At 38.0% G+C, this 23259-nt stretch overlaps 1 protein-coding gene and 1 long non-coding RNA gene across 2 annotated transcripts; one reads left to right on the forward strand and one right to left on the reverse strand.

Moving 5' to 3' along the window:
- Positions 1 to 332: 332 nt before the first annotated feature.
- On the reverse strand, positions 333 to 2784 carry LOC133849724 (uncharacterized). Its single transcript, XM_062285817.1, has 3 exons — positions 2775 to 2784; positions 1714 to 1928; positions 333 to 836 (listed from the first exon to the last, which is right to left on the reverse strand). Exons 1-3 carry the CDS (start codon positions 2782 to 2784, stop codon positions 363 to 365), a joined length of 699 nt encoding a protein of 232 aa, XP_062141801.1. The 3' UTR covers positions 333 to 362.
- Positions 2785 to 3126: 342 nt separating this feature from the next.
- LOC133849776 (uncharacterized) lies at positions 3127 to 3914 on the forward strand. Its single transcript, XR_009895458.1, has 3 exons — positions 3127 to 3270; positions 3340 to 3452; positions 3522 to 3914. It is a non-coding gene; the product is annotated as an uncharacterized LOC133849776 (long non-coding RNA).
- The last annotated feature ends 19345 nt before the right edge of the window (positions 3915 to 23259 follow it).

A 23259-nucleotide genomic window follows, 5' to 3' on the forward strand; every position in this document is an offset into this window, starting at 1 on the left:
AATGGTACGCTAAGCGCCAAAAATTCACACATACGAATCTTTTAAAGGAGTTAAATGAAACGTCTCCTATGGAATGGGCAGTGCTATTTATGAAGAACTTTTAAACTTCGTAGAGCCCGAAATACGAAAACAGGACACACTAATGCGTGAGGCAATAAGCGCAAATGAACGCCTTTCAGCAACTTTGCGAATTTTTGGCTAGTGACCAAAGCTATGAAGACCTGAAATTTTTAACAGGAATTTCTCCACAGAGCCTTGGACGCATAATTATTGAAACGTATACAGCGATAATTAAAATACTAAAGCCTTATATCAAGGTAAAAAATTTTATATTAAATTTTTTGTAATACATATCAATTGGTTTAAACGTATTCATCGTTGTTAAATAAATCTGCAAAGGATGCAGCAGGAACGTTTCTATTTTCTGAAATTATTATTTGATTGTTTATGTCTTGCGACTGTGATGATTGAAAAGATGATGAGTCGCTCATAAGTGGAGTGCTCGCACGAAAAATTTGTTGTCGAGGATACACCGGGATTGGCATCTGGCATTGCATTTGACTATTATTTATATTTATTTTATTCGGAATATTTGCAATGCTTGACACCCCTTGATATGTCAGCATATTCATCCGCCCTTGCATAAGGAGCTCGTCCATGCCTTTTTTGGCAAAAAGCTGCTGCTCCTTCGACAACTGCTTGAACATGGCAGCCCATCCTTCAGCATATATGTCAGCTTCACATTTTGGTTGCTTTGCGCTGATGTTGTCCAAGTGCGCTATTGCCTTCTGTAGGAACTCCGATGATTCATAATGTCTTCGTTTCGACGCCTTCGGCTAAAAAATAAAATTGACTATTAATTACGTATTTCATATTATATTATTTCAGATACCAGGAAATGAAGAAGAGTGGAAAGAAACTGCTGATGACTATGAGAAAAAATGGAATTTCATAAATTGCATAGGAGCTATCGACGGAAAGCATGTGCATATCAAGAGACCAAAGTCATCAGGATCTTTCTATTTTAATTACAAAAAGGACGTTCAGCATTGTCCTGATGGCGATTGTCAACGCAGAATATGAATTTATTTGCGTGGAAGTTGGAGCAAATGGAAGGGCATCAGATGCTGGTGTATTTGCACAATCTGAATACAAAAGGCGCTATGATGACCAATCGCTATTCATTCCGAAGCCTCGCCAAATACCAAGTACTTCATATGAACTGCCATATGTGGTAGTAGGGGACGACGCCTTTCCATTGTCGCAAAATTTGATGAAGCCGTACAGTCGTCAAAAATTGGAAAAGGAGGAGCTCATTTTTAATTACCGCCTCTCAAGAGCGGTGCATTTGGCATTATGGCCAACAGATTCAGAATTCTTCTAAATACTATCCCTTTAGAGCCGGAGAAGGCTTCTGTTATTGTTTTATGTTGTTGCTATTTGCACAACTATTTATCAAAAAAGAATGGCGCAGTATATTTGCGAGACTCAGCAGATGCAGACTACTCATTTCATTCCAACCATCAAATGGACGATTTGGAACCATTGAGAGGTGGGAATTGCCCAGAAAATGCAAAACAAATTCGTGATAAATTTCGCGAATATTTCAACACTATTGGAGCAGTACCTTGGCAGAATGACCGAATATAATATAAAAATATGTTCTTAATATGCACAATAAACTTTTGCTTTTAATTTTATTAAAATACTTACTGTTTCATTTTCCTGGCCGTCATCAAAACTGGTGATTCCATCGACCGAGGATTCTGTGTCATGCAGAAAAGAAGAATCGTTGAAGTACCACAGGCTCAGCTGGTACACATCGTCCGTTCCAGCGCCAGATTTTTCGCTTCTTATTTTTTGCAATTCTCGTCTATATGACGCACGCAACGAGTTAACTTTTTTTTCACTGTGTCTATTGTGGCGTCCTCATCGATTTCTTTATATTTTTCCAATAGCACTTCCCATGACTTATTTCGTAAATTTTTATTTTTATAAGCATCGCATTTGGCATGCCATACAGCAGGCTGATTTTCCAGAGAAAAAATTAATTCTTGTAAAAATTGTTTGCTCATTTTGCGCTGCGCAAATACGTGCTCTACAAAACGATTGCGCAAATGATGTTCGTGCAAACGTTGCCATCCATTGGCGAACATGTTCGTGCAAACACAGACAAAAGAGAATAATTTTAATCTCATGCGAACATTTTGACGAACACGAAATTTGACGACGAACGCTACCATCCACGAGAAAAATTTCCTGCTTAAACCAGAGATAAACAATATAGTACATGATTTCTTTACTTACTTGTCCATTTTGTACAATTTATTTTCGCACACTTTGAGACACCACAATCCCCGCCAAATTTAGAAGCACATGTGAAAGTTACCATACTTTTAGAATTGCAACAAAAATGCATTAATAAACAAGTAAGAAAGCTACAGTCGAGTGTACTCGACTGTGAGATACCCGCTACCCATTTTGAATAGAGTTATCATACCAGCGGAACAATTTAGTTTCGATCAGGCATTTTAGGTTTCAGACATTTATCACTGTTTTAGAATTGCAACAAAAATGCATTAATAAAAATGAATTCGTTTTTTCAAATTTATAATTTGTATAGCTATTAGCAAAAAAGAGACAAATTCAATAAAAATGGTCCGAAGAGCCAACGAGAAAAAAAAGAGCCAGTTTTGGCTAAAAAGAGCCAAATCTGGCAACCGTGATAATATCGTACATAAATGTATGATACGTTACGCTTACAGCCTACTTACTGTTATTCATTACTATAAGTGCAGCCATTCGGTGGAGTATAATTCCCGCTGTACAGTGGTTGGGCATGTATGGAGCCGCGGCCATAAATACTTTCCGTTGAGATATAAATGTAAAATTTTTTCCAAAATTCTAAAAAAATATTTGAAATTCATAGTACAAAAATTGGTCATATCGTACGTCTATATCATATAGATGCCATAGGAACGATAGGATAGAAATAAGTATGAAAAACTTTTTTGTTTTTCAAGATATGTAAACCAAACTTACAGTATGCTTGGACCAGTTTTATATATGCTTGCCAAATATGGTCCACATCGGAAAACTATATCATACAGCTGCCATAGCAAAAATTGTAAACACAAATAAGTAATTGAGCTGTTTCTTTTCCAAATTGGAACCTAATTGGTCTGAAGAAGCGTGTAGATGACGGTCGGGGATTTTTCCAAATTATTTTTTGACCTTTGGGATCACTGGAATTTGTAATCAGCTGCAATGGTACGTATGAGGTAACGAAAAGAGTAGAGTCGTCCAAATTATTGTTAAGCGCTTTCTGTTTATATTCAGACTGTCCGGTGCTACCATCGAATCCCCATTTTCCTATCAAAATTAAGTTTTTAGCGGAATCATCCTTAATGTTCTCAATAACTTCGTGTTGAAGTTTTAAAATCCGTGAGGCTGTATGGTTTAACAAACATTGCAATTGAACTTCAGCTTTTGCTTCAGTAACGCTGATATCTTCTGGGAAGCTGTTTTTTTTTGCTTTCAAAACCTGCTCGTAAATAGGCAATATATCAAATGAAACAAGTGTATTAATAAACTTACGAATAAGCAAATATTGATGTTTCGTTAAATTCGTCTCCACAAAAAGTGATAAAACTTCGTCAATATTGGCTTGACAATGTTTTGGGCCTGAAGACAAGCTGCACGATCGAAGCAAGGAAGCAGCAGAGTTATCAATTTTCGCTATTTCAGCAATCCTTCGACGTTTTGCTCTATTCGAACAATCTGTAAAATCAATTTGCTGCCGTCCAAGATTGGCACTTTCTTGTTTTGGTTGAGACAACTCATGACCACAGGTCAAGACAATTGTTTCTATTTCATTAAGCCAACTTGATTGATATTGCATAATTGCAGTTTTCTTCCGCTTGTAGCTATCCCAAAAAGTAGCAATTTTTTTGTATATGCAATTAATTCGTTATGGTAGTTGGCTTAGTTTGGGAATGTAACCGTTGTTTTCAATTTGCTCTTGCATAACTTCAATAATTTTTTTTAATCTTCCATCGTTGGTGCCACCTTCTGCACACCAAAGATTAAAAATATATAGTCGTGTAAATGCACACTTCTCGGAATCTCCTAAAAAGTGAATTTCAATGAAATAAATAAATAAAAATATTTCAAAAAACATTACAAACACGAGCGACGAGAACAAAACAAAAGCACAATACGGAAAAACTTTCCCTTGGTAAACGTTAGATGGCATCAGTATTTTTCCGATTATATTAACCTCTGCAAATTTCTGCAGCTGATTTTAGGCATACAGTACCCTAAAAGTCAGACGAACACATTAACATACATACTATTTGTGGGATTTCGTGGCATCACAACTAAAACTTTAACTAAACATGAAAAAGACGTTCACAAAATAAATAAAAAAGGGTTCATCGATCTAAAATACACAAATAAAATTTAATTAGTCAGTAAATTTTATAAAACCAATTTATTAAAGTTACTACCTTCAACTTTAAAATGCATTTTAAATAATTACATTTGGAGAATTTATGCGAACGTTCGCTGCGCGCTGCGTTAGAACTTCGAATTTCGAAATGAGTCAAGAGGCTCTGGTGTTCGAATCGCAGTCGGGCCGAGCGCTGCGATTCGAACACCAGCCTCTTTCATCTCGAAATTAAGTTCTAATGCAGCGCGCAGCATGCAAAAAGATAAGATGTACCACGACAATAAACCATTAAATTTAAACTTACTCTTTTTATTTTTATAAAGAATAGTTTTACACGTAAAAACTACTAAAAAAGCTGAGTAGCTCAACAGTATATAAATTCTTAATCAGCGTCAACAACCGAGACGATCTAGCCATGTCGGTCTGTCCGTATGAACACTGGATCTCAGGGACTATAAGACATAGAACAATAATTTTCGACAGCATTTGTTATGTTTGTACGTAGATCAAGTTTGTTTTAAATTATTGCCTCGTCCACTTTCGTCCCCAAAAATCGATGAAACTCGAATAACATGCGTAAGTTTTAAGCTAGAATAATTTTGGTATATACAATAATAACTATAGTAATTATGATTCCAGAACATTTGGTTGCGATCAGATAAAAATTGTCGAAGTTATTATAGAAATGCTTTTGTATGGGGTCTTAGTTGCTTTGACTGACAGTCTGGTATATTTCGCACTCAATGGTATATTTGACTATAATTCTGTACCAATGTACCTAGAATAGCCTTTGCTAAATTTCGAGTATTTTTGCGATTATTTTGATATATTAAAAAAATATTGCCGCTACATTTTGCCTTTATTCAAAATGGGTAGCGGGGGGTCTCAGAGTCGAGCACACTTGACTGTAGTTTTTTTGATTTTTTATGTTCTTTAAATGATCAGCTTAAAAGTATGCAATAATTCGATCTCCAATTACAAATTTGTATAACATAATTGGTTTGTTTATATAAATTTAAAACGTAAACAGTACAGTTCCCGTCAGATTTGGAATTTTATACCCGCTACCCATAGGGTAGAAGGGTATTATAACTTTGTGCCGGCAGGAAATGTATGTAACAGGTAGAAGGAGGCATCTCCGACCCTATAAAGTATATATATTCTTGATCAGCGTCAACAGCCGAGACGATCTAGCCATGTCCGTCTGTCTGTCTGTCCGTCTGTCCGTCTGTGTGTCTGTCCGTCTGTCCGTATGAACACCTAGATCTCAGAGACTATAAGAGATAGAGCTATAATTTTTTCGACAGCATTTGTTATGTTTGCACGCAGATCAAGTTTGTTTCAAATTTTTGCCACGCCCACTTCCGCCTCCGCAAATCAAAAAAATCGAATAACAAGCGTAGTTTTAAAGCTAGAGTTGCGAATTTTAGCATATATAATAATAACTATAGTAGTTATGATTCCTGAAAATTTGGTTGCGATCAGATAAAAATTGTCGAAGTTATTAAAGAAATACTTTTGTATGGGCAAAACGCCTACTTACTAGGGGTCTTAGTTGCTTTGGCCGACAATCTGGTATATTGAGCCGTCTATGGTATATTTTGAATGCGGTACTTTATCGATATACCACATATACCATTTGGTATATTTTTAGTATTTTTGCAGTATATTTGGTATATTTTGAGAATAATACCGCAAAATATATTGCTTTCATTCAAAATGGGTAGCGGGTATCTCACAGTCGAGTACACTCGACTGTAGCTTTTTACTTGTTTGAAGTGTGATTGCGTGAAAATTATGAAAACAGCAGGCAGCGGGAATTCTGGCTTTTTGAGAAAATTTAACCATATTTATTTTTTGTTTACTTTTACTTGATTTTTAAAGATGTTTTAATTAAATTTAATGGTTCTGCCTCTGCAGGCGGTATCGTAGCGCGTTCAAGTCGCTCAGCCTGTGAAGAGCTTAGCATATATTCGCTCTGTTCCAGCTTGCACTCGTTGATCACAAGCAGCTAATCCTCATCCGGTCGAGTTGGTGGCATGCCTAGAGTGTCGCTGACACTGCACACCGACTCTTCTTGCAGCTCAGCCACTGGCTGGCTGGTAGCTTGCTCAGACTCCTTGAGCATTTCCTCTAACTGCGCACAGCGTGCAACACGCACTCTTTTCTTTTTGGTTGTCTGCCAATGCAAAGCCTGTTGTGGAAGATTAGCATCGTCATCAATCACGATCAACTCCGTGTGATGATATAACTGTAAATGATATGAAATAATGAAATTAGCAAGTCTGATGAGATCGATATATCTCGACTGTAAACTAACAACTTACACTGTCATATTTGATCTTGGCTTCGTTAAGCATAGTCTCCAATCTTGTCAGCCTGTACTCGGTATAGCACGCAAACATCGCCGACGACATGCTATATATAAAAGAGATTTGATTAGCATTGTAATTATGGTTTTTACACGCATACATAGAAGCGAAAGCAGAGCGCAACGAAATACGCTCGTGCTCATCGTTCCGCATTTGATCTGCGACTAAACTGAGTGTGTGAATGAGCCGAAGAGGCTCTGGTGTTCGAATCGCAGCGCTCGGCCCGACTGGGGTCGCCATAATTCAGTTTTTAATGATAGGATTTTTTGTATGGGATGACGCATCTATGTATTGTATGGTTAGTGATAATACTGTTTTTAATGCTATAATTTTTTTCATGCAGATGAAATGATCAACTCAAAAGTATGCAATGTTCTTTTGTATTTCAATGACAAATTTCGGTGGTATAAGTTCAGGTTTGTTTACATAAATGATATGCGCAAACAGTAGATTTTATTAATTTTAATATTGCAATTCTCAAGTGGTTATAGATTGACAAATAAGGAAAGGTTTTAAAAGTAAGAGTTGTTGTTGCAACTACAAGTGAATGGCACGCGCCAATTATTATTTTTGTTTGTCGCCGCTAGAATTAGTTACCAATTAAATAAATTTACTTGAGGGAACACCACGAGGGGGCCATTGGAAGCAGTGGTGTCATTTTTTTCTAAGCAAAATAAGCTGGATCAGCGAAAAAAAAAGCAAAAAAAAAACGGAATACCAAAAGAACAAGTAAGAAAGCTACAGTCGAGTGTACTCGACTATGTGATATCCGGTACCCATTTTAAATAAAAGCAAAATCTGCTTGTATAAATTTATTCCTAAAATTAAATGAAGTATGAAAATCATTTCGAAGGTTGTACAATTTACTTACAACTCAGCTGCGTCTCAGCATGCGTATACGTAATATTTACTGCAAACATTTTTGTTGATTTTCTGGATGTTTATTTTAATTTTTATAATTATTGTTATTATACCATTTGTTTTATTACTCTTAACAATTATTGCAATCTCATTGTTTGTTACATTTTCAATGCATTTTGCGTTGCCTTTTTCCATTTTTAATTTTTCATTTTCTGTTTTCCATTTGGTTTAAAATGAGCAAAATTAACAAAGTTAATAAAAACGTTTTTACTAATTTTTCGTTTTGCTTTGTTTATAATCGTTTTAAAATGTTGAAACTGTTTGCTGTTGTTGTTGTTTGTGTGTGTGTTAATTTCAATTCGAAAGAGTACAAAAATCGAGTGTATTTCGAAAAAAGAATTTGAATTTGGTAATTAGATTAATTTCTTGAATATATCATTTTGCTTTCACTTTTGTTCTTGTTGTTTGCAATTTGATAATATCATTTTTTTTTTGTATATTTGATCTTTGAAATGTGCGGCTTATTAATTTCTTTTCTGCATTTAGTTAAGTTAATTCGTTTTTTTTTTCGTGAGCATTTTTGCTATATTGTTGTTGCTTGTTATTGTTTGTTTTCTTGATAAACTTGTTGTTAAAAATTCTTTTGTACATTTTTTTGTTTTGTGTTTTTTCTGCTTCAATTCAATTTAACAATTATTTTTTTTTTGTTGGGGATTTTTTGTTTTATCGTTTAACAATAAACTTAATATGTTTATAAATTTTAATACCAATTAAAAACGTCTTACAAATTAATAAACACATATTATATAAAATTGAATTCGTCGAAAAGTTTGTTTGTTTTGCATTTTCATTTCTTGTTATTGATTTGATTAGATAGAGATAGCGAGCAGTTGATTCATTTGTTTAAGGCTATCCGAAAAGTTATTTAGCTGCTGTTGATTTCTCAGTTTTGTAAACTATACAATTTAAAATTGAAAATATTTTTGGTTGGCTCGCTTTGGTAGCCTCATTAGCAACGCTTTAGATTGGTATTTATTTTGGTTTTAGTTGGTTTTAGGAGTTGTGTTTTTGTCTGTTTGCAATTCTAGATTCTGGCTCTGTCTTTAAACAATTGGGGAAATTCGTTGGCGATTTCGCGCACTAACTGCTGATCGGATACACTGCATTCAAAAATAAAGTACACATTGTTTGGCTTTACCTTCTCGATTGAGCAGCAACAAGAGCTTCTCGGTGAACACTTTGGCTGTGGGCCGATTCTGCATGGCTTCGATGATCACATTCACCGCATGCTCGCTAAACTGCTGATTGAATGCCAGTATCAGAGCGATCACCATATCCACCAGCACCTCCGGGTCTCGGCTGTTGACAATGATCAAGGGTCGGAGTTGCCCCTCGGTTGTTGTAATTCTCTGACGGATTTCAATTTTTTTTTGAAGTGTGATTGAAGAAAAAATATGATGGGCAGCGGGAATTCTGGCTTTTTGACCAAATTTAAGCAGCTTTTTTTTAAGTTTACTTTTACTCAAATTTCATTGATGTTTAAATTGAATTCGTACTTGAATTAGAGCGTCTTCCAACAAATTGACGATGCCAAAGGAAGCCTACAAGCAAGAAGTCAGAGATGTCTGGCTGCAGAGTACGGAATTTAAGGAGTGTATGAGGCCGATAATATTGACGATATCTTAAATATACTTAACCTTTGTACATTAATGTATATTATATATTTTATGTTAAGTATTAAGCATGTAGATACATACACGCATACATAGAAGCGAAAGCAGAGCGCAACGAAATACGCTCGTGCTCATCGTTCCGCATTTGATCTGCGACTAAACTGAGTGTGTGAATGAGCCGAAGAGGCTCTGGTGTTCGAATCGCAGCGCTCGGCCCGACTGGGGTCGCCATAATTCAGTTTTTAATGATAGGATTTTTTGTATGGGATGACGCATCTATGTATTGTATGGTTAGTGATAATACTGTTTTTAATGCTATAATTTTTTTCATGCAGATGAAATGATCAACTCAAAAGTATGCAATGTTCTTTTGTATTTCAATGACAAATTTCGGTGGTATAAGTTCAGGTTTGTTTACATAAATGATATGCGCAAACAGTAGATTTTATTAATTTTAATATTGCAATTCTCAAGTGGTTATAGATTGACAAATAAGGAAAGGTTTTAAAAGTAAGAGTTGTTGTTGCAACTACAAGTGAATGGCACGCGCCAATTATAATTTTTGTTTGTCGCCGCTCGAATTAGTTACCAATTAAGTAAATTTACTTGAGGGAACTCCACGAGGGGGCCATTGGAAGCAGTGGTGTCATTTTTTTCTAAGCAAAATAAGCTGAATCAGCGAAAAAAAAGCGGAATAACAGAGAAAAAAGTTAGGAAAAAAACTTATTTTAATGAAGCAATGTGGTGTATGTTTTTCATTTATAAACCCTCAGTTCAATACGTAATATAAAATATAATTGGTAATTATCTGACAGATGTCACGTGCTACCATCTTTACAGTGAAAAAAAACATAAACTGAAACAATTTTAAGAATAAGTGAAGGTTATTCTTAAAGCTTTGGATAAGCACTATATTTAGAGCTAAGATTAATTTTAGGAACTTGTTCTGTTTTATGATAAAATATATATGTAAATTCGTTAATTTTGCGTACGAATATGTTTATTTTTGCAATTATCAGATAAGAAAACAAAACAGAAAAAAATCCAAAACCATTCGCAGCTTGTAAACTTCCTTTGGCATCGTAAATTTGTTTTAGCCCAAGCGAATTTCACAATGCACTATGGGCAAAAATCCCCGAATTGCGGCATTTTTACCATTTTTGAAGATAGAAACATGAAATTTTGTACACATACCTAAAAAATAAAGATAGAATTTCGGATTTTTTTTTCGAATTGGACAACGTCTTCCCTCCCTCCCACCTTACCATAAAATTGCAATTTTCGATTTTTTTCCTAAAATTTTTTTTTAATATTTTAATGTAATATATTTAATAAAATTGTATTAAATATTTTTAATTAATATATTTTTAACAAATTTGCATTATAAAGTTGATATGGATACCTGAAAAATTAAATTAAAAATTAGTTAGAGCCCAATATTAAGTTTTGTGTCTCCATACCATGATGCCCAGTTAATAATTTATTCTTCCCAAAGCTCTTCCTCCAACTCCAGGGAATCCAGCCCGAGTATTTCAAATTCATTATCTGCGACTTCTTCTACCTGTTCAACATTATGGTCTACACATGCCCCTGTTGTTGGAAGGTCAATGTCAGGAGATTCCAAAAGAGATATAACATCTCTTGGCAGCCTTTTTTTGTAATTTAGTCTTTGGCGTTCCTTTAGATTTATGGTTGAAAGCAGTGGGTCAGAGGAATCCAATGCTCTATTAAACACATCTGATATAGTATTCAGCCGACTGTTTTTTCTTGCTTGGGAAAGCCTATCGCGTTTGTACAATTTATTGCGGGCTTCTGACGCATTCTCCCCCAGAGCACCTAGAGGAAGTACGGAGGTTTCCATTATTTGAGGCCCATGCACCAATACTTTATGCACAGTCGGTGACATTGGATACCAATCATAAGTTTCAACATATACAGGTTGTAGGTTGAACGTTTTCGTACATAAATTTTTGAATTTTGCTGGGCATACTTTATATTCACACGATGCAGCAATTAAAATGATATAAAAATTATACAAAATGTTCTCGTTGAAATTTAAAATTGTTGATAACGTTTTGGTATCTGCAAAAGCTCTTCTGGCGGTAGTTCCATCATTACTATTGTCACTTCTATTTTGTTTAGGGTTGTCTACGTTCAAACCCATTTCATCCCATAATCTACGTTGAATCCTTTTTTTCCGTAACGCAAGGCCATCTTTGTCTGAGCCTGTGACTCTCCATTTTTTTAGCTCCATTCGGTATGCTACTTTTAATACGAACTCGAAGAATCGTATCCATGCATGTAAAGGACTTATACCATATATATGGCTATCAGAATACATATGAAAGTTTTTTGACTCAATATTTTTCGTCATCAAAAGTGTACTGGGCTTAGCACCACATAATGGACAGCATTGGCAGGAATTTGTATCAGTTAACACATTTAAAACTTTGCCGTCTATTAAAGTCAAATATGCTTCATATTTTACTATTATTTTTTGCTCTCCGAAAGTATAGGTGTGGTCATCAAGGTTTTTTATTTGCTCGTCCAAATCCGTTTTTTCATATTTTATAAGATCAGTAGTTTTCTTAATAAATTCCATTTTCAGGCAGAATCTGACCGATTGAGGAGATGGATTTAACCAAATAATTTGATTTTTGGAATCTATTAATTTTAAAGGAATTATTGTAGTTACAAACAGTGACTGATCCAATCCAACAGGCTGATCCGTGTGAAATCGCTGTTTATATATACTTTGACCTGTTGAGCCATCAAAACCGTAGCTGACCATTAATTTGCAATGCGTTGCTTGCGAATGAGTAATTACGTCTTTCTGCATTTCAAATATGCGGTCAACAGAATGATTCAATAAATTCTGAAGTGATACTTGAACTTTATATTCAGAATAAGTTATTAAATCTTGTTCTGGTCTGCATTTCAATTTCATTTTTGTAATTTCCGAATAAGGGGGATAAATATCGCATCCATTGAGCTTACTTATGGCTTTTATGTTAATGTATTGTCGTTTTGTTAAATTGTTTTCAATTAAAAAGGCTAAAGCATTTTCAGGACTTATTACTGTCACCTGTTTCTGCTTAAATTGGTTCGTTATACCATCTATATTATCTTTATTCAATGCTTTTTGCAGTAGAGGAGAAGTGTCGCCCGTTTTCAACTTTTCGGTCAATGTAGAAGTTGCATGCAACAACAGTGGCATGCAATCTTCACTTTATCGACCAGATCAGATGCCAATTTTCGCCTTAACCTTGGTCCTGCCTCAATGTCTGTCAAGCGTTTGCGACCAGACTTGTCGCGTGGAATATCATCTTTAAAAAACTCAATTTTTAAAGATGATGCGAGCCATTGCGCATGCTTTTTTTTGAAACGGTCGAGCATTCTGTTGCATTTTGGCAAATTAGTGGTAATAAATCCAAAGAATACCCTGAGCTTATCTTTTATTATGTTTTGCTGGACATCACTTAATTCAGCCTCATCAATATTTTGTAAAACAAACTGCTGCACAGCAGCTTGTTGGCGGTTGTTGTCGCTCCAAACATCAAGCAACGTTGAATGTAAGAATGTAACTGCAACTGCAACATTGAGTATTGCCGTAAATCGGGCAAAAATGTGCAAAAATGTTAACCACTATTTGATTGTTAACAGTTTGGTTAATAACATTCAGCTTTAATATTGCCTCGACCGGCCTAGACGCACAAGTTACAATCCACAGAAACACAGATACATTTGTTAGCAGCGGCCTAAAAACATACCAACAACACATTGTACGATTGGACAACATAACACATGTACTAAAAATGTAGTTTCAATAATTAATATTACATACCTTGACGATTAAATTCCATATCTAAGCTTTTTTGTTTAATTTACAATTTGAAGATACAACTCACAGAAAAAATCATAAACTTTCGCGCCAAATTCTTTTTTTTTAGATCATAGATCAGATCATAGTCTTTAAATATGGACGAATAACAAAATACCAGCGATGTCTAAAATTTTTTAAAAATATGTTTCAGTATATTTGAAGTATTCTAATTTAAAAAATAAAGTCAATTTAAAAATACCGAACACAAAACAAATGTAAAAGCTTTTTGCCCATAGTGCAATGTTAGATATGCAAGTCGCTTCAATTTAGGTGCAAACTTTTGAGGGAAGTTATTCGATACAAGTAAATATCGATATTTTGTCGATAGAAATATATTTTTAGCATTTCAGCTGTTAAATTCAATTTAAACATCACTAAAATTTTGAGTAAAAGTAAACTAAAGAAAAAGCTGCTGGCAAAAATTTGAAACAAACTTGATCTGCGTGCAAACATAACAAATGCTGTCGAAAAAAATTATAGCTCTATCTCTTATAGTCTCTGAGATCTAGGTGTTCATACGGACAGACAGACAGACGGACAGACAGACGGACAGACAGACAGACGGACATGGCTAGATCGTCTCGGCTGTTGACGCTGATCAAGAATATATATACTTTATAGGGTCGGAGATGCCTACTTCTACCTGTTACATACATTTCCTGCGGGACAAAGTTATAATACCCTATGGGGAGCGGGTATAAAAATTAACAGCTGTACTTAGATTTAGTCTTGTACATAACATAATGTACATTAAACATCCAATTTCATTTCGACATGTATCATCTGAGCTAAGAGCAAAATGATTACGTTTAGTTGGTAGAGGACAGTTAACAGGATTGCAATTTTCCATATTATATTTTAAAAGTATTGATTTTATATAAGCAGATTGACTTAGACTAAGTTGACCATCACTTCTATCAACTTTAATACCTAAGAAAAATTTAATTTAATTTAAATCCGTCATTCTGAATTTGTTCATTAGGTATAATTTAATTCCATCATTACTTGTTTGTTGTTGGTAGATATCACTAAGTCATCTACATATAAAAGAATATATATATATTAGAGAATATATCTCCTTTATCAAGAAGATATATACAACGATCAACTGGTAAATTAATAAAGCCTATTTTTGTTAATGCTTTCTCCAATATTTCAAACCAACACCTAGCAGCTTGCTTGCGGCCATAAATTTTCTTTCTTTATGTAGTCTACAAACCTAATTTCTCTAACTTTAAGACCTTCAGGTATTTGCATATATATTTCTTCTTTTAATATTCCATTCAAAAATGCTGTCTTCACATCCATATGGTGTACTTAAAGGTCATACTGATTTGATATGGATATAATCAATCTTAATCTAGATATTCTCGCTACAGGTGCAAATGTTTCATTATAATCAACTAAGTATTCTTACGTAAAACCGCGAGCAATAAGTTTGGCTTTATATTTTATTGGTTCACCGAATTCATTTTGTTTGATTGTAAAAACCCATCTACAATCCACTATATTTTTATTTTTAGGCTTTTGTACATTTGACCAAGTTTTATTTAACATATGTGTGTCCAGTTCTTCTTAAATAGCTTTCTCCCAATGTGATCTATCTTTATTGTATTTAACCTCGACAAATTTATATGGTACAGAATAGATTAAAGACTGAGTATTGATCACACAATTATTTATTAAATCTCGATAAGATACTTTTGGTTTGTGTCATTTAAATCACTTTTTCTAATATTTATCTGCGATTCCAAGTCTCCTTTTTCATAAGACTTTTCACCAGAAATTTCTGGATCGGCATTCTCAATTCTACCATGTCGCTAGGCTGTTCATCTGCTTGGTCAGAATTCTCATTATTATTGAGGATATTTTCATTATCAGTATTCGACAGAATACTTTCACCATCTTCATTATTAAGATGCATGTCCTTCTCAACCACAGCTCTAAACTATACCATATTTGTTTCATCAACAACAACATCTCTTGCTGTTACAAATATTTCTTTTTCAACACACCATACTCTATATCCATTTGGTTCATACCCACAAGTATACCTTTCAAGATTTATCATCAAACTTCCTTTTAGGTAGTTTACTATGAACATATTCTGTGGAACCAAAAACTTATAAATATTTTAAGCTTGGTCTTTTGTTATGCCACATTTCATATGGTGTTTTCAATACATTTTTAAGTGCATTACTTGGACTTCTATTTATTAAATACATTGCTGTTAACACAGCTTCACCCCAGAAACTTTTCTGTAGGTCGGCTCCTATAATTAAAACACGAGCTTTTTCAGTTATAGACCTTATCATCCTTTCGGATACACCATTCTGCTGAGGTCTGTGGAGAACTGTTAAATGGTAGCTAATGCCTTTTTCAACACAAAATTCTCGCATTTCATTCGATAAATATTCCCTCCCATTATCTATGTACAAATTAAGTTCTTTCAGATTAAAATGGGCTTCGCTCTTTAGAATAAAATCCCTAAAGGCAGCAAAAACATCTGACTTGTAAGTTAACAAATATGCTACACAGTAATGTGTATATTGAGCTATAAAAACAACATAGTAATTCCTTTTATTTATTGTGGGAGGACTTTTCGGACCACAGGCATCGGAATGTACTTCGAATAATGGCCTATCATCATTTCAAAATGAAGCCTAGTTTGTTTTCCTTTTATGCAGGCTTCGCATAAATCATTACCTGGATTAACATTAGTTAGTATATTAGTATCTTCAAATGAATTATGGTTTTTAATTTCAACAAATTTTCCCAGACTTGCCCTAACCTCTCATGCCATGTTATAATTTTTTTATTTAATACAAATGCCTTTTTAGGTATTGTGAACCTTTCAGAAGGAACATTATCACTAAAATATGCGTTCATAATATTTATTTTATTTTTATTCACAACCACACCTCCTGGATGAAATGCAATTGTAAAATCTGCATCTTGCATCTTTTTAACAGAGATAAGGTTTTGTGATACATCCGGACAAAATAATACATCGTTTAGGTTGATATTGGTCAAAGTATCGGTTAACAATTCCATTGATCCCTTTTTAGTTGCAATTATAAATTCGTCTGACTTTGCTACAGCAATTTTGATAGGTGATTCAAGATGGCGAATGTTTGAGAGTAGATTTTCATTGTTGGTCAAGTGATCAGATGCACCCGAATCCAATAGGAAAGAAATATGCTTATCGCCAATATTATTGTGACGTTATTTGACGTTTGCAAAACCAGATCTTTCTTTTTCATTTTGCCCTTGAGGCAATTGTGCCTTTTTTACTTTATTTTTCTCATTTTCTTTCTCTCTCTTACACTTATAGCAATCCTTCTTTCTTGCCACAGTGAAAACATTTTGATTTATTATTGTTGAATTTGAACTTTGATTTGAACTGTGCTTTATCATGAAACTTATTAGTTTTGTATTGAAATTGTTTATTATGTTGAAATTGTTTATTTTGCAAAACTTGCAAAACTTTTAACTTTGTATCTTTAGATTTCTGCTTTAATTTAATTTCGTGATCAAGTAATCTGTTTTTGCGTAAGCTGAAGTCAAATTGTTCTCGACAAGTGTTTCGATGGCAGTAATGACACCATTATACGATAGAAGCAGAAAAAAAAGATGGCTGATTTTGTCCATATCATCTAATTTTGACCCAGATGCAGATAGTTCGGTTATTAAATCGTCAAAAATATTAAAATGATTTATAAAATCCATATTTTTCTAACTTCTTCCACTCATCCGTATTTTCATCATTTTCTACACCTCGATTGTTGTCAATTACTTTAATTGAGTCATTTTCACTCAAAAGCGCTCTTATACGAAACTTCCAGATGGCATATTTTTCGCCGTCAAACGGCTTAATATTTCTTTTAGATTTATCCATCCTTAGGATTATAATTCACATTGTGCACTTATCTTTGATGGGTGCCTGGGTATATAACCTGTTGGAAATCAATCAATCCTTTTGATGTATCACTTAATCAGTTTTATATTATATATTTTTATTCAATTTATCAAATAAAACAGTTGTATATTTTATGCAGCAACTAGCGGACACGTCTTTATTCTTCGATAATTAACGACGAAAGAGGAAGAGGTTTAGAAAAGTGAGGCCATGTAAGGCCAATCGATATTCGATATCTTTATATGTAATATATACTGTTTTAACATTTTAGTGATGAGATGTTCCGATAATATATGTATATATACTGTTATTGCATCCAATGTGATGCTACATTTCCACACATTTTGATTAAAATTTACCGCATTCAACTGTTAGTGGATCAGTGACTATTTCAGTCTTGTGGTCATTAGTGTACTGTGATCTATTTTACGAAACATAATCATATATAACCAATAAACAGATACATTAGCATGTTTTTATGAAGAGAGTTGGTTGTACAGATCAGCTATCAGACTGTTAAATAGATCAGCTAGCTATTCTTTTAAACAGACCTGGTTGTATCGACCAGGTAACTGTTCTTTAAACAGACCTGGTTGTAGAGATCAGGTACCTGGTTGTATCGAACAGCTAGCTGTTCTTTTAAACAGGCCTGGTTGTACAGATCAGGTATCCGGTTCTGATAACGGATCTGTTTCTGTTAACAGATCTGTTTCAATTTCCCATATCCCCATTTAAAATTATGAAATTAAATTTTCAATTACATTTATTCACACAATGTAAAAGGAGAAAAGTGGCTGAAAAAGAAAGCTGAAAATTCCCCAATTTCCCATTCCTAATGAAAATTTCGAATTAAATTTCATTAACATTTATTTGTAATAAGTATCAGAACTAATAAAGCTGGAAAAGAAGGCTGAAATTCCCCAAATTTACCAGTCCCCATTAAAATTTTTTTTTATTCTATTTTGTTAATATAATTTATTGTTTTGCATATATTTTATTACATTTTCAATTTGAATACAATTTCTCCATCATCCTGTTTTGTTATAGTATAATTACCAGTATTTAATTCTTTAATGTATACAGATTTAACTTCATCATACCATTTCGGGAGGTAAATTAAATACTTTTCCAATGTTAATTTTAGAGAATTGCTATTAAATTTACTAGGAACCTTAGACGCTCCATATATTCTGAATTCCGTATTCCTTGGAAGAGCGCGGAAAGGGAGCTTCTGTTTCTTCTTGATTGCATTCAAATAATTCGCTGTTGATTCAATCTCCATGTCATTGGCGAGGAATTGAATGTCCTTCGGTGAAGTCAATCTCCTCTCCGTTGCTAGCCCCAAACGATGGACTCATCCTGATTATTTGGTATCGGTGTGTGTGTGTGTGTGTGTGCGTGTGTGTGTGTGTGTGTGTGTGTGTGTGTGTGTGTGTGTGTGTGTGTGTTTTCTCTCCCCGGAACTGCCGTGAGGTATTACTTCAGGGGGAGGGTTCGGCCTTTATCAGCCCTCTTCTGGGTTGGCTGCGATTCGCGCTCTTTCTTCTCTTCTTAGCTGCTTCATTGCTGCCACTGCCATCGTGTTCACCGCCACCCATTTATCCTTCGGGCTTACCATATGCTCGACTACGGTCTCCGTCTCGACACGCCCCTCAAGGCGGACTTCTAATTCTTCTCTAGCACCCGCGAAGCGTCCGCAGTGCAAAAGGACGTGCTCTGCATCTTCCACCACCTGCGGCTCGCAGTGTGCGCGGTAAGGGTCTGATGCATGGCCGAAACGGTGCAGGTATCCCTTAAAACACCCGTGACCACTTAATAATTGTGTTAGGTAAAGTTCATCTCTCCGTGACCTCTGTCTAACCACATTGACACGTCCGGTATCAGGCGATGTGTCCACCGACCTTTCGTGCCGCTGTTCCACCTTGCCTGCCACTCCTGGATGATGCTGGCTCTATCCCTGGCCTTCGCGCACTCTGCTGCCTGTAGATCGAATGGCGCTGTTCCTGCAAGGACCATCGCAGCTTCTCCCGATACCGTCCGAAATGCGCAGCACATTCTGAGCGCGCAGATCCTGTGCACCGAGTTCATCTGCCTCAGGAAGGTACCGCTCTCCGTTCCCTTTAGCCAGATCGGGGCTGCGTAAAGGCTGATGGACCTGACCACGTTGGTGAGCAGTAACCTTCTTTTCTGCCTAGGGCCCCCTGTGTTCGGCATTATTCGAGCTAAGGCCGTGGATGCGGTTGCTGCCTTACTCGCCGCGTACGTGAGGTGTGCTCGAAAGTTGAGTCTGTTGTCCACCTTGACTCCGAGATAGGTCATAGTGGCTTGCGAGCGTATCGTTGTATCCCCAACTACGATGTCAACAAACTCCACCTTTTTCCTGGAAGTAACTAACACGGCCTCGGTTTTATGCTCCGCCAGTCGGAGCCCTACTTCTTCCAGCCAATCCCGTACTGCTTTGACTGCAGTATTCGTCTTTGCCTCTATGTCTGTCAGGTGCTTCGCGACCGTCACGATCGCTATGTCGTCCGCAAATCCGACAATATTTACACCGTCCGGCAACCTTAGGCGGAGGACTCCGTCGTACATAGCATTCCACAAGGTGGGGCCGAGCACTGATCCCTGAGGAACGCCTCCAGTGACCTCGTAGTTTTCAGTGCCTGTACTGGTCGTGTACCAGAGCTTTCTGTCGCTAAGGTAACTTGCGATTATCCGGGTGAGATAGCACGGGATATCGAAATGCTGCAACGCGTGCAGGATCCTATGCCAGCTGGCAGAATTAAAGGCATTTCTTATATCAAGTGCGGTGATGAGGCAGTACTCCTTACTGCCCCAGAGCCAGCGCTCCCCCGCGATTGCCTTCTCCGCCTTGTCCATAATTTGTCTGATAGCCTGGATCGTAGTGCGACCCTTCCGGAAACCAAACTGCCATGGTGATAGGCCCCCTGCACGGTTTATAGCGACCTCCAGGCGCTCCCGTATTAACGTTTCTAGCGCTTTGCCCGCCGTGTCTAGTAAGCAGATCGGTCTATACGAAGAAGGCTCCTCCGGAGGTTTCCCACCTTTCGGGATTAGCACGAGCGACTGCTTTTCCATCGGGCAGGGAACACTCCTTCCTCTAGGCACCTATTGTACAGCCTCAACAGGTCCTCCGGATAATTCTCCAAGGCGGCTTTGATGGCCAGACCAGGGATACCATCGGGGCCGGGCGACTTGTTCACCTTGATGCCTCTAGCGACATCCCGGAGCTCTTCCCGAGTAACTGCGGGGAAGCTGATACGGTGTCCTTGCAGTAACATATTTGGCCTTCCTACCCTACTCTGTAGTGGGAATAATTCGCGCACAATCCTGCCAAGGAGGGTTGGGCAGGATGGACTGGGAGTTCTAAACGCTTTCAGCCTCTTCATCGTCAGCTTGTATGCCATACCCCACGGGTCGTTGTCCGCCTCATTCACCAGATGCTGGAAGGACGCCTTCTTGCTTTCCTTGATAAGGTTTGCCAGAATCCGTCTCTTGGTTTTGTGTACTCCTCTTAGGTACTCATACGCGGAGCCAGGGGCAGCACGCTGGTAGTTTTTCCTAGCTCGGAGGCACTCTCTCCTTGCGTCCGCAATCCCGTCGTTCCACCAGTGGACTTGCGGAAGACGACTTCCTCCCTGCACTCTCTTGGACATTGAGGCATCGCAGGCACTCGCTATCCTTGCCATTACCTTGCTGGCCATAACCTCCACCGTGCCATCGAGCTCTGCTCCTCTGATCATATAATTGAAGACCTCACTATCGAAGGACTTCGTATTATATGAGAGTCTCTTGGGGGTGTTTCTCCGTAGCAGGTTTCCTCCAATCTCCGTAATAATCGCAGAGTGGTCGCTATGCGTGTAATGCCCGCATACCTTCCAGGATGCTCTGCGTGAAAGGCTGCCACTTACGAAAGTAACATCGATGGTGGATCCCATACTACCCCTACTAAACGTGTACTGGTTGCCAGAATTTAGCAGCACAACATCCAGGGTTGCCAACGCCTCCAGCAGAGCTTGACCTTTGTCGTTACTCCTCGCACTCCCCCACTCCGTGGCCCAAGCGTTAAAGTCCCCTGCAATAAGGCAGGGCGTCTTTGTCCTCGCGTCATCCGCAAGTTCGTCCGCAGCCGTCCTGAAGCTTTGTAGATCCATGGATGGAGGCAGATAGCAACTATAGAAGTAAATCGGGCCTATCCTGGCTCGAACAAAAAAGCTACCGCTCTTTACTTCTGACACCATCGCCGGGTTTCCCGCAACTCCACACCGCTGCCTTACCATTTCTGTCCCCGACCCACGTATTTGGGGATTTCTGTCTGTAGGGTTCGCATAGAATGGCAACATCAATTTTCCTTTCCCTAAGGGTCTGTTCTAGCAGGTCCTGGGCCGCTGCGCCGTGATTCAAATTTAATTGATATATGCGCATCATTTATGTGACCGAGCGACAGCCTTCTTGAAATACGGACAAAGCGGACTATTTGTTGCGTGCTTGCAATCCTTTTCTCCTTTTCTCGTGCACAGCATGCAGGCTTTATCCTCCTTGCAGTTCCTGGCCTGGTGCCCTCTTCCACCACAGTTAAAGCAGTGGTCCTTACAGTCCGTCTCGGATGTACATCTACTTGCTACATGGCCGAACTCCATGCATCTGAAGCAGCGAATAGGCTGTACCTTCTGTCTAATGCGACAGATGACCCAGCCTATCCTGATTTTGCCTGCAGATAGTAACTTCCCCGCCAAGCCGCCGGATACTCTCAGTGTGGCTGTTTGGGTGCCTCCATACGCTGGCCGAAGCGATTGTAGTGAGGATCGGCTAATGTCAGTACCTCCAAACTGGGTGACCAGAGCCTCCAGGATTTCTGCTTCCGTCGTCAGCTCATCAATGTCTTTAACCTCTAACGACACGGTTTCCGATAGCGTCCGGACTTCCGCCTTGTCACCTAAGAGTGTGCTCACAGCCTCTTGCACGACCTTCGTGTTAGGATCAGAAGCGCGCACCAGTTCGAAGAGTAGTTCGCCTTTCGCGGTCTTCCTGATTCCCTTCACTAATTGAGCTAGATCCTTGAGTCGAGGTTCGGTTTTCACTGAACGCAAGATATCCACGTAGCTCACTCCCGTCGCTCCTTGAATGACAATCGCATCTGGTCTTGACTGCCTAACTCGCTTCTTCTTTGGCTCCACCTTCGTCCAACTCTCGCGCTGCTGCTTATCGCCGCCTTTGCATCTACCCTCTCTTGCCTTGTTTTCCTTCATAGGTTTACCAGCCTGTATCATTGGCTCCCTTGCGCGGGACGCAACTGTTGCCGCTGTGTCTGCGGGGGCTGTCACCTTTCCGCCTCCGGGGTTCCTTGACGACTCCTTTCCAACGTTTCTCTTCTGGGATGATTTGTCTTCGCCTTTCTGCACGGGCGAAGAGGTGCCGAGGCTATCCACCTTAATCTCCTTGTACAGGTTTGTGATCTCCTCGATCAGATTCCTCATTGGTTGATGAATAGATCTCCGACCCTCGAGCATCTCGTTAAGCAGTCCTATTTTATCCCCGAGTACCGAGAATTTCGCCGGGTCCGGTCTTAGCGTCGACGAGCCTTCCTTCGTAGGGTTGTCCGATGGTGGGACTGATTTTGACCTCTGCGTTTGCGCAACCTTAAGGTTAAGTTGCATTGGCGGGGGTCGTTGTTCTCCCTGCTGTGCTTCCAAACCTGTAACCGATTCGGACGCTCGTTCAGATGTCACAGATACCGCAGCAATTACTGGCACTCTTATCGGCGAGTGCGAAACCCTTGACTTCCTTGCGAACGGATCAACCTTCGCCACTCCTTCCGATCGCTGTCGATCCGCTGACTCATGCAAATCTCTCATCTCTCTCTCCTCTCCTCCCTTCCTTCCTTCTCTTGTTGTAAACATCGTTGTGATTGGGTCCCAACTCTAAGTCGTTATCAATGTTCGTAGTGCAGTCGTGTCTAATGATCTCATGGTTGTCTATGTAACAGGGAGGCCATGCGAGGGTTGACATACGCCTTCATGGGGTCGTATGTTCAGAGCCAGATCCACGTAGGTCAGGAGTATTCTCAACTGAGCCTGTACGCC

Source organism: Drosophila sulfurigaster, unplaced genomic scaffold (assembly GCF_023558435.1).
Source record: "Drosophila sulfurigaster albostrigata strain 15112-1811.04 unplaced genomic scaffold, ASM2355843v2 contig_289_pilon, whole genome shotgun sequence".
Lineage (NCBI taxonomy): Eukaryota > Metazoa > Arthropoda > Insecta > Diptera > Drosophilidae > Drosophila > Drosophila sulfurigaster.

Coding starts and splice junctions, on each gene's coding strand:
- LOC133849724 (XM_062285817.1), bottom strand. Junction 837..1,713: donor ACGGCCAGGAAAATGAAACA/GTAAGTATTTTA, acceptor TTTATTTTTTAG/CCGAAGGCGTCGAAACGAAG.